This window comes from Odontomachus brunneus, unplaced genomic scaffold (genome assembly GCF_010583005.1).
Source record: "Odontomachus brunneus isolate Ranch 3 - 2012 unplaced genomic scaffold, Obru_v1 Obru_scaffold_001, whole genome shotgun sequence".
NCBI lineage: Eukaryota > Metazoa > Arthropoda > Insecta > Hymenoptera > Formicidae > Odontomachus > Odontomachus brunneus.
The window spans coordinates 2,049,050-2,062,226 of NW_022639451.1; the positions used below are offsets into that span (position 1 = coordinate 2,049,050).

Below are 13,177 nucleotides of genomic sequence, written 5' to 3' on the forward strand. Positions count from 1 at the left end.
GAGCGAAACAAACGGAATAAAGCTGCTTGAGAGCGCAATTTGGACACGCAGCTTTATAAAGTTTCAGTAGCGCTGTGTTTTACCGTCCCTCTTGAATATGGCGAGGATCAATGTATATGTGAATAAACATGCGTACGACAACAAAGAACGATATCGGCATATATAACTTAGCCGTCGATCGTCCGTACTTCCGGGATATGCGTGTAATATAGAGCCGCGTCGCGCAACCTTCGTGGAGAAGAAGGAGGACTTGCTTTGTACATTTTAATATTTCCGCGTCTCGCGAGACTCGTTACGCGACAAGAACCGCGGCGCGTCCCGGACAACCGGTAAGAATGGCCACTTAATTAAGGTGGACCTTAATTAAATTAAAGTCTTTAATTAAAAGTCGTTTAAGTTAAACAAATAAATCTTATCGCGCACCGCGTAGGCACTAACATAAATTACTTAATTCCACGTAGGACGGTAGTCTCTTTCGCAGCTCGCGCGCGATGCTAATTGTGTGTCGTCGTAATTAGTTTACATTTTAAACGGCGGCTGGACGAAGGCAGCCTCGTAATGAGAACTGCGTTACGCGCGTACGTTATAAATTTGTTCCACCGGCGAAATATGTGTCCCTGTGCAGTCGCACGACCGAATTGCATTACGACGTATGCGGAGTGTTTCGTGGCGACCGTGTTATTTATCGACGATAGACACGACAAATCAACAATTTGTTATTCCTTAGCTGATATATGTACAGAGTGCTTCAGGACAATCTCCAAAGCTCTCGTGGAGGCATAGTACGGATTGAGGTGAACATAAAAGTCCTGCACCTTTAGTTTTGTAATATTTGTAGTAATTATGGAGATACTAATTACAGAAGATTTGTAAATAATCACGCGAGATGGTAGATGAGCTGTAGTGGCTACTTCTGCCATCGTGTGTTTGTATATTAGGTCAAGCTGAACAAAAAAGTCCTTCACCATTTTCCTAACAACTTTGTAGACTTTTTATTATTAATTAAGGAAAATTAGCGGATGATCATTCGCGATAATATATTAATCCATTAACGCCCAAATGCACAAAATTCTTTCAATGTCTTCGAAATACTAAAAAATGTCATTTAATACTAGCTTTTTAAGATTTAAATAAAAAAAATTATAACTTTTACAGTATTTTTTTCATAATTATCTCAAATTTTTCTTGCAAAACACTGTTTTCTCAGGGTAATAAATATATAAAGTGCGCACTAAGTACTTTTATTTTAAAAATATACCGTTTTTTACCTATATGGTTTTTTTCAAAATAATCATGGCGGTCTCAAAATTGCAGCCCAATATATAGAAATTTTAAAAATCTAACTAAATTTATCTAAAAATCTATTTAAATTTAAAAGCAGCATCCAAAAAATTCTAAATATTGATTTTCATACACTTTGGAAATTGTTTTTTGTTCGCCATATTGGATAAATCATTTTTAATTTTAAAAATTTGACTTTAAATCTAGAATTGACTTTAAATTTAGAATCAGCGACCCAAAAAACCTTTAAATAGCGACTTTTATGTAAATTAACAATTTTTTTCATTTTTTGGCCCGCCATATTGGATCCACCATCTTACATTTTGATATTCTAACTTCAAATTTACAATCAATGATCTAAAAGAAATTCGATTCAAAGAAAAAAAGTTGTCAGAATACAAACAGAGAATCAAGAATGAGCGAAATTTCTACATTGGGCTGCAATTTTGAGACCGTCATGATTATTTTGAAAAAACCACTAGTATATTTTTAAAGTAAAAGTACTTAATGCACGCTTTATGTATTTGTTACCCTGAGAAACAGTGTTTTGCAAGGAAAAATTTGAGATAATTATGAAAAAAATATTGTAAAATTTGTGATTTTTTAATTTAAATCTTAAAAAACTAATATTAAATGACATTTTTTAGTATTTTACGACCCAGAATCGGAAAGACACACCCAAAAATACTAAAATCTTTTCAGAAAAAAAATTATTGTATTTTTATTGAGTTATAGGCGTTCGAAGAAATTGAAAAAATGTTGTGCATTTGGGAGTTAATGGGTTAATGTTCTTTAATTAATAATTAAAGATCTACGTGATTATTTGCAATAATAATGGACTCTTTTGCTCAGTTTAATCTAATATACAAGCACACGATGGCACTACAGATTATCTACCACATCTCGTGTGATTATTCATAAATCTTCTTTAATTAATAAAATTTCGCTTTCGGGGGAATAGCTGAAATAACACATATAAAAAATAAAATGTGTTATTAAAAAGTTTGCTGTTTCAAGAAAAATTTATACAAATATAATAATTTTAAACTACACTGAGAGAATATTATATAGTTTTCTTTTCGTAAATTCTTTTCAACTTTACCGTCAGAAAGGAACAATTAAAAAAAAAAAATATATATATATATATAAAACAAATGAAAGAACAGTATAACCTTTTTATTTCATATATACTATTTATATATTAGGGCGAGGAGGGAAGGACTGAAAAAAATTAGAAAAATATAAAAAAAATCCCCTATGTTCCTAGAAAAATTTACTGTGCTCCTTAGCTAGATAGACTTTACTGATAGAAGTAAAATTGAAAAGAATGTATACAAAAAAAACTACAATAATCTTTTAGTGTTGGAAAATAACGCGGTAGCTATGGGGTATAATTAAAATCGCTCTGCCATAAAAAAAATGTATAAAAAAAAAAGATTGCGCTGCGACAGAAAAATTGCCGTGTCTTAATCGTGGTGACGGTCGAGGTGCCGCGAGCTTTGCGAATAATTAACCGCGTGTACATACTGTAACTAATTTCACTAATACTAACCCTTTTTTCTTTCCAGACATGTCCTACAAGCCGCGCCATCCCATTATCGAGGGTAAGTATTTTCAATCATAATACCTGTACTAATGATATGCCAATCTAAATCGGGGATGGCTTCGCGTTCGTTTGAAGCTCGGCTGCGAGCGCTTTGTACAAATGCCATGCTACGATAATATTGAATCTCCAAACTAACAGTAAGACGCTCGTGGATTTTGCGCGGTCTCTCGAGTAGGTTGGGTGGCTTCTCGTTGATACTGGTGCTAAATAATTACGATACACTCTGCGTGTATGTGTGTGGGCGCGTGTGTGCACGTGTATGTATGTATGTAGGTTCCGTACCAGGATCGTCATGGAAGAAGAAACTTCGTCGTCGCGATAAATTATTCGTTTCTCGCGACTAACGTGTGCTTAGTTTTCATTTCCTAGGTTTCAGCCACTAGTCGAGGCAACTCTTCGAGGGACTCGAAACCGCTTCGATTCGCAAATCGGGTTAAACACACGCGGGCGCCCACGGTGAAAAGAGGGCTGAATAAAAACGTCAACTTCCACTTCGTCGGTAATGCGCGCACCCCGTTTCTACCTCACCTCGCAGAACACTCTTTCTCCCTCTCCCCTCTTCCCTCTCCTCGCCGCGAGGTGGATTTCCTGGCGAAATCGTAGATTTAGATAGCTCGACACGCGACGTTTAGAGACGTGTTATTCCGAAGAATAACCCGACGGGAATGCGGGCCGAGCGGTGCCTTTCAAACAGGCGGCACGGCTCAATTACACGGAACGCAGTGCCTCGCATACCGTGAAATTGCGTTATCGCCGCTAAAATGATCACGATAACACGCGTGTTTCGCGCTCGCAATGCCGCGTCCACTTCGCCCCCGCGTCCGGCTGGCCGTCGGACGATTTTCATAGAACGCGCGCGTCATTTTTTCCCGCGATCGCCCGACGCAGCACGGTATCTCTTAGCGACGTTTAATGCGCCTTGTTATCCCGCGCAAATCATCGCGATTCGCTCGCCGCTCGCGGGATTCGATTGAAGCGGCAGAGGATCTGGCCATAATTCGTGATGCCATTAACGCGATAATCGCGCCATTTCGCGGTGTACGCGCACAGTAGTGAGATGTACGCGGGAGTGTATCCGAACGAAGAGCAGAAGGCCGAAAGGTTTCCGCTCTGATCCTGCACATTTTTGCACGTCCTTTTGATCACGCATCGTGCAACACTCTGAGTTGTGAGCCACGCGTGTGGAAAAAAGAATTTATAATGGCGAAAATTCTCTGCTCTCGACCGTGCGTTTGGACTTTTGAAGGGAACTAGCGAGCTCTCTTCGGGGTCTCCCTCCACTTTGGAATTATAAAAATGTCACTCGCAAAATGAGGGCAGCCTCGACGACGAGGTGTAAAAATTCCCGACGGAAATTTATCCTGAATCGTCTTTTTCATTTTCTCTCTATATCGCTCTCTATAATAATTTTCTCTACGATAATTTTCATCATTACTGAGCTAGCAAGCACTTTTCAATACGTTTAATATTCACCCAACAAATATAATATTACCCAACAAGTATTCTCAGTGAAATCCCCTTATGGACTCAAGAGGATTTTTCTGAAACTAAGAAGAAAATATTGTAACATCCATAAAAAAAACTTTAATTGCAAGATATTATTTCTTGTAATCCCATATTCTGAGAAAGAACTTCTACGGAAAGAGTATTTCTCATAATTCATTCAGAACAAAAAATATGGTGATGGTAATTATTATATATAGATGACAACTATACAAGTTTTGCATGTAGAAGTAATGTTTGTAGTTGAATAAATTATGTTTTATAGTTATTGCAACTGCAGTTTCAATTACAATCACTGTAAAATAATTTATATTCAATCAATTTAGAACTACAGTTTTACAAAGGAAACTTTTAATCTCTAATTATCACCTACATAATGCCATTATCCACGTTTTTCTCGGAGTATGAAGAAGAATAATATTGCGCTTAGAATATTTTTCTCCTGATTTTAGAAGAATTCTCTTGAAACCATATATAAAAGGATTCCACTAAGGATAAGATTTTTTTTGGAAGTATTGTATATTAATTACTACCAATATTGTAATTACGCTTTTTCTTTAATACGCTTTTTTTTCTGTAATATTTCAAGTTTTACAAGGCTTACCGTAAGTCATGAATAAATACCACTTATTCACTTTTTCTTTCACCCCTTCTTTTCCCTCTGCCTCCTTTCTCAATCCACACGTGCGCATGATATGTACATACACGCGTATTTGGATTAAAAACAAACGCACACGGAAGAAAAAGTTTGGTTGAATTGAGTAAATTTCTGTAAAATTTCGGTAAAATACGAACGAACCAGAAATTCCGACTGAAGTTATGAGAATTCCGTCCAGATACTAAGAACAAAATTTCTATGCAAGTGACAAGATTTCTGAGTAGACTACAGCAGAATTTTAGTAACATCAACTGGAATTTTCTGGAAGGTTCATATTTTACCAAAAATTGCTTAATCAAACTTTCTTTTTCTGTATATCATTAATGTTCAAATCTTCTTTCTTTTTGTCTCTATAATAACTTTCCGTCCCTCTGTAATCTTCTCTATCCATCTTTCCATCATCACTAATACGGCAAACACTTCCCAATCAATGTAACAAATATTGTATACCAATTGTCAATACTGCAATTTCTCTTTCACGCTTTTTCTCCAAACCATTTTGCAATATTTCACGCTCAGAGGGCTTACCTTTGGACACATTAATCAATTTTACTCACTTACAATTCTTTCACCCTCTCTTTTTCTCTCTCCCTCCCTCTTTCTCCCCTCTCGGTCCATACGCGCACACGATATGTACACACACGTGTATTTGGATAAAATACAAACACAAACAGTCCTTAGTAAAACATAACACGCCGGAAAATTTCTCGCACGCTACCGATGTTTCCGGGCGATGCTTGTTTCCCGCGGCAATGTACGTGCATCGCATACGTGGATATTGACACATTCTATTTGGTATTTCCGAGCTCGCCTCTCCGCGCCTTATTTTTCGCAGTCATTGCGGAAGTAATCCCTCGAGTGCGGGGGCAAGGCAGAGAGAGAGAAAGAGAGAGAGAGAGAGAGAGAGAGAGAGAGAGAGAGAGAGAGAGAGAGAGAGAGAGACGGCCGACGGCCCCTTCCGGCGTCGTCTCGTTCTCCAAACACGAAATCGTCCGTCAAACTACCGGATGTCGCGTCGCCCCGCACGATTATTTACATTCGAATATGTTTTTCCGACGTCAGGATACGTCATCGCACGTGGCGCATCTTGCTATCCCCCTTTAACTCGGCGGATCGCTACAATTCCGGCTATTCCCGTTACTACTATGTGCGGTTGCTACTGTTACCGCACCTGTTCTCACGTTACCGTACCTACTCTCGTTACCGTACCTACTCTCGTTAACGAGAGGGATCCGCCAACATCGCCTTCTGTACAGCGCGTCGAAATTAACTGCTATCGCCGTCGTTTTCATTCCCCCGCGTTCTTCCACTAATCCGACATTCAGTTGACAACAACGATGGAAAACAACGAGCGAGCAACAGAAGAAAAAAATAAAATAAAAAAACAAAGAAAAAATATCGTATGGTTACTTCGGGAGAATCTTTCTCGTGAATGACATTTTAACACTCCGCGTTAATCAATGTTGGAGTCTCTGTGAGAGAATTTAAACGCTCGACAACTTTCATAAAAGATTCAGGAAAGTCTCAAAATAAGACAAATCTTGCAGATTTTTATTATGCCAGCTTTTACAGCTGAGGTTTTTCTATATTTTTGAAAAGAAAATATATGTTCAGAAATATTGAGTTTCTACAAAATTGTGATAGTTTAAAGTTTCCGAGTCGAAATTTTGATCCTGCTTGAGACCTCAATATTCCATTTAACGCTTGCTTGGATATTCTGAAATCTATATTTGATTCTATTTAACCCACTAACTTCACCGAGAGTTCTCTTTAGAATCTATCTAGAATATTTTGTGTGTTTTCCACCATTTAAAGGCTTCGAATAGCTTCGAAGATCTTGAGATCAAATCTCCTTTGCTTCGAAGATATTCAAAGTGACAATATTATTGATTCATCCTATACATGACCTGAAAAGGATTCTTCTAAAATCAAAAGAAAAAGATTTTGAGCACAATATTTTTAAAATTAGAGAAATTTCTTTAAGTTTGGTTATTAATTTTAAACACAATATTCTTAAAGTTAGAGAAATTTCTTCAAGTCTTATTCTTAATAGACATTTCTTTTAATAACAGGGTATTCTGCTACAAGTAAACAAATATATTGATTCAAAAAGGAAAAAGATATTTAGTAGATTTCTGATTGACAGTCCACTTCATTAGAGGAATACTTCTGCGGTGAAAGTTTTCATTTTAAGGATATGGGATTACTAAAAGAAGCACCTTGCAATTAGAGTCCTTTTCTTTTTTAAGTAGGTAGAACATTTTCTTTTTGGTTTCAGGAGAATCCTTTTGAGGTCAAATAATAAGAGGATTCTGCTAGGGATGAAATTATATATTTAGGTGTACTGATCCTCTTTAGAATACACAGATATTAAAAAGTCGAAGTTGAAAGAATGGGATTAAAATTTCGATTCGGATTGACAGGCTTATTCGTACCGTATGCTCCAACAAGTACGATTATATACGGAGGGTTGATCTAATGCATAGTCACCGCGAGAGCTGCAGGGTGGCCAGCACCAAGTCGGCGAGGACGGTCGAACGTACCGTACTTACTCACACGTGCCGCCTTATCAAAATGTATCGCCATTTCCTCCGTTCTTTATGGAATCTTAATGGCATGGTGCGGTGGGTGCGCCCTGTGCATGCCGACGGGAGTTATAAAGACACCGGTACGTACGCCAGCTTCCCCGCTATCTAATCCGCTTTGGCCGACGTTACGTTCGTAGAGGAAGAAAGAAAAAAAAAAAGAAAATGGCGTGCAGCCGGCAAACAAGAGGAGACCACGGCACGCGAGAGGAGTGACGAAGATGTAGTGAGGGTGATAAAGGGGGTTGAAAAGGAGGTACGCGCGTAGATCTCGCGAGGCTCGGAGACGCTTTATTCTGTCTCGGTGATTACGGTCCGTTTGTTGACGGACGCGTTTAATTAACGACGAGATGTTAGTGAAATAACGGACGGAGGGGCCGGGAGCTCTCGGTGCTTTGTTGCCGCCGTCTGATCGACATATTTGACGGTGGGCTTTCTCGTTTCGTGCGTCAACGGCAACATGAATGCGCTTGTAAAACGAAAACGTCGAAAACGATCGTCTTCGGACGAAACGGAGCTAACTTTCCCGCAGACATATTCTGCAATTTTCTAACGTACGCGTTATACGTCGTCGCGAAGCAAAAAAAATAAAAAATAATTTGGATGTTTAATTGCTAAATTATTATAAGTAAATGAAGGTAAAAAAAAATACTTCTTTTCAGACAAAAATTATTTTAGAGCTAACTATTTGGAATTGATATATCAAAACATTAATAATTTATTAAAGACAATTAATAGTATTTTATACATTTTTTTAACTTTTTGCAAGCCCTATTTTTTACAATAGACTACTGAAATATTGATAATATGTGTAAGTTCTTTTTTGTCAAAAACATAAATATCTCTTTTTCATGTAGAATAATGTCATTTTAACATTATTCTTATTTTTAAAATGTCAATAATAAAGATATTTTGAACAAGAATATTCTTCTTTCTACGGCATGTTTTTCTAAATATGGTAAAGCAAAGCGGCGTAGGTCTCTATATGTACGAGAAATACGAAAAGGGTAGCGCGACCGCGTTATTGCTTTATCTGACATGACGTTTTAATGATCGACATTATCGACATTTTTTAAATTCGTCATCCACTGTGGCATCCTCTCAACGATAACGATATTGTCGTTAGAAGTTAAAGAACAAGCACATTGAATCACGGAATCGTTTTCGCAGCGAAGTACGGGATTCTAGTCTTTGATGTCTCTTTCTCCCTCTTTCTTTCTCTCTCTCTCTTATCGGAATTTTTCGTCGCCGCATCCCGGTGGGTACTTACGGTAAAGAGGCACCTTAATTGATTAACGCAGCCACTACTCGAGTCTGTGTTCGATTTCTCTTGACTTCGCCGCTCCTCGATAATTAACTCTTTGTTAGAGTGAGAAGTGCGCCTTATTATATTTTAGAAAATAGTGTTAAATAGGTTTAATCTTTGATATTAAAGACGCCCTCCTTCACATCTTGGAGAAATTGAGCTTCATTGAAGGAATTCTAAATGAACCGAAAGTATTTTTTGTCGAATATCAAGTTATTCAGCTTGATTATTCGTTACTGTTCTTGGGCCGGGCTTAAATAACATTTAGCTGTCGTTTGCTGTTAAAGTATCTTTTGGGTCTTAATACTTTTGTACGTGAAATAATGAGGAAGCGATTAATGATATTTATCTTCGTACATTAAACGAAGACTGAAACGTTCGTACTCGAGGACATTGTTCAAGACTTGTGCTTTCGTGTTCTAACTTTTATATTTATAAGATGTATATTACTTAGCCACACGAAAGAACAGTTTTTTGGCTCTTAATTGCTTGTTATTTTCCATGACGCAATCCAAGTCGAAATTTTTATTCTATGTTAAACCTTGAATTGTACAATGCAGTAGAAACTAAGTTAGCAAAGTAGGTTTAACTCTAACAATACAATTTATTTCTACTTTGACGATGATGATAATGATGTCCGAAATTTCCTTTTTCACTTTCCTTAGCGTCAAAATAGGTGTTAAATAAAATAATGAGGCTAAAAGTAGGATCAAAATTTTAACTCGGATAGGTTAAATAGGATCAAAAGAAGTTGATGTAAATTTCAGAATATCAAAATAGATGTTGAATGGAATAGTAAGTCTAAAAGTAGGATCAAAATTCCGACTCGGGAATTTCTTTATTTACATGATCAGTGATCTCTTAACGCAGTTCCACGAGTTTCTTCGTGCAATATGCAATATGCGATTCCGAGAGCTCAACAGAAGCTGAGGAAGGCACGGTAAGGAAGCTGCACTGAGCAAACAAGGAGAAATACGCTTTCTCGACGGGAATTCCCATTCGAGACTGCCGATTCTTTTGACGCCGGTTATTGTCCGTTTATTAACTGCGTATTAATCATGACGGTATTAAAAGCGCTCACGTATCCTAACAATTGCGTCTGCCGTCGAAGTTCGGAAGCTCGTATCTCGTCGGTAATTAGCGCCGAGCACGCGTCAATGGATGCTACCAGCATACAATTAGCCGCGAATGCGCAACGAACGCATATTCATGCGTACGCAGCTCGTCGACGTATCTTCTCTCTCCTCTCTCTCTCTCTCTCTCTCTCTCTCTCTCTCTCTCACTTCTTCCGAGATATTATATCCGACATTCGGCCGACGCGCGGAATCAACCGGATAGCAGGAGATGCGGGGAAGCCTTCGTACGATCGCGGCATGAAACGCCTCGCGAAGTTATGCGCGCATTCACGCCGATATCCGAAGTAAGATGGGCGTCGCGCGGAGCAACACATATAGCTGAACATTCACTATTCGTTATTAACTTCGATTATGACGCGACGTGCAACACAATATGCATCCGCAGTATGCGCACGTACCGCTATGGTGTATTAATATATCGAATTTGCCCGCGACTCACGTCTTCTCTTCTTCTCTCTCATGGAAAAGAAGAGATTTGCCTTCACAATTGAAATCCTCGCTAGCCCAGCAAATCTATAGGCGTAATATACGGGCAGCCAGACAATTCGCCGTGTTACAATAACCAAGTCGCAGAACTGCTTAAGATTTGTGATTGCACCTAGCGAAGTTTGATGTCACAGCACGATAGATTTGTTAATACAGCAAAGATAATTCTATACCACAACTAATGGAAAATATAGTTTAATACGCACAATTAATCCCTTCGTTGTTATATTAAAGGAAATATATCAGGGGATTTCAATATATTATTTGAGGTTAACTAAAGCAAGAATATTCATTGAAATATCTCGAACATTTACTCTTTGCAACTCCCTCCCCCCCATTCAAATAGTATAATAAAATATTATAAATGTAAGTATATTCATATAAAGATATATATAATTTATATCGATATATTATATCACACCACACACTAATATATACAGTCATTAACATGAAAAGGCAAATTTTTCATTACGGTTATTTGCAGTCAGACTTAATTGAGAGGATGCATTTCTCCATGTGTAAAACGATCAAGAATATTTTTTCATTATTTACTGAGTAATTGCACAATTTGCAACAATTAACGAATTTGTTTCGCAAACATTAATCAGCTCGAAATACGAAATAATTTCTTGCAACAACTGAGGTAACGTCAACAAAAATGGATTTGCTCTATGAATAAGTTGACGATAGCTTCTGAACTTAATTTACATTTGCTGCATTAGCAAATCTGTTTAGTTACAACGTTTAATTTTTCTCAGCAAGCTACAGATTTGCAGATTTAACTGAACCATTTTTTTTCGTGCTTCCTCTTTTAAAATTATTTTATTCATTATTGCGCACGACGCAATCATACGTTGCACACCGATAAAAATTCAGTCCATGTAAAACTTTCATTACTCAAAAATCACGGAGGGGTATTATTTTATTATCGAAAATGAAGTGGATATATTCCGTTCGAATCTCTCTGATTTTTCATTCGAATCTCTCTTCTGATATTAATATGCATCAATACTTCAACAATGAAGGAATTATCTTCTGCTTCTTTTAACTTACGCCTTTCAAAGAAAACGCGCGAATTCGTAGATGTGCGGGTCGAATTAACGTTAAATTAATACCAGTGTGTCCCGTCACACCAGTTGATTAACGGTATGACCGTTAGCGCGATTAATTTGATCGAATGTATTTAATAGCCATTTCGGATGCTACACAGTGCACTACTCGATCGTACATCGAAAACATCACACAGCCGCGGCAAACTACAGACGTAATATTGCGAGGTAGAAGTGCGTCATACAGGCTGTCCTAGACTTTCCCTAATTTTTATGAAAACGTAGAACGAACTGAGATGAACATAAAAGTTCCATATCGTTTTGCGATATTCGCAATAAATCTCGAGATATTAATTAAAGAAGATTGAATAATCACACGCAATATAGTGAGTTGTAGTGATAAGCTGTAGTGATGATGTGTGCTTATATATTAGGTCAAATTAAACGAAAAAGTCCTTTATCATTTTGCAAGTAACCACGTAGATTTTTAGTTATTAATGAAAGAAAATTGTTATATGATTGTGCGCGATAATCCACAAACCTTCTTTAATTAATATCTAGAAATGTATGTGATCATTTGCAAAATGATAGAGAACTTTTTTGTTCAGTTTGACTTGATGTATAAGTAGACAACGCCAGACGGCGTCATTACAGCCTCATCTGCCATATCGCGCGTGATCATTCCACCATCTTTTTTAATTAATATCTTGCCTCTTATATTATCGCGAATAACGCAAAACGTTATGAGATTTTTATGTTCACCTTAATCCGTTTTACGTTCCCACAAAAATTGTGGAGGAGAGTCTGAAATATCTTGTACATGTACATATATCCGTGTATGTGCCAATAAAATCGACGATAAATGTAATTCGCAAGATCGCGGATATAATGGCCGCCGGATAAATAACTGCTGCCCTCGATAAGCGGGATACGATAAGCAATTAAGAGGGAGTTCACCCCAGCCAGCCCCCCGTGAGGTTTATCTGCTTCGCGGACGGGGGAACGCTTTTTTAAGAACGAAGCGTGTGCACACGCTGCGAGAGTCGTTTATCGGGCTTGTGCCGTTACGTAATCGATTGGCCGGCCACTTGGACGGCCGTGCAACGTCGGCGTTACTATACTCGAGTGTACACAGAGGCGTCATTCCGTTACTGGTAAATCGAGTGACCAAAACGCAGCCATCGCGTATCGTTTCGCCCGCTATATCCTCGAGAGATAGCACAATGGCGTTTCGGTGGCCTTTTAGCGAATGAAAGCTACCCCGGTCACCTCACCTCCGTCCCTACAGACCGCGACGGTTTCAGTTTCGAATGGCATCGACCCGCTCTGCGGGACCGGCTCCGCGACACAGTGGCTCTCAAATACGTGCGTACAAAACGCCCGGCAATACGCGGATGGCCTCTCGGAGACGAACATCCGCATTTTTACCGCGTCGACGCCAAGAATTTCAAGCATATATATAAATATATATATTTATATGATCATACAAGTGTGTCATATATATATATATATATATATATATATATATATATATATATATATATATATATATATATATATATATATA

The 13,177-nt window shown here is 38.0% G+C and overlaps 1 protein-coding gene across 2 annotated transcripts in view; it reads left to right on the plus strand.

Annotated features, from left to right (window-relative positions):
• LOC116844891 (agrin-like) overlaps window positions 1–13,177 on the plus strand; it is an 853,814-nt gene that overhangs the window by 218,931 nt on the left and 621,706 nt on the right. For both annotated transcript variants that reach the window (XM_032817052.1, XM_032817137.1), the window contains exon 3: window positions 2,850–2,885. In XM_032817052.1, the coding sequence (XP_032672943.1) occupies window positions 2,850–2,885 (36 nt within the window). The remainder of the gene's footprint in view (window positions 1–2,849; window positions 2,886–13,177) is intronic.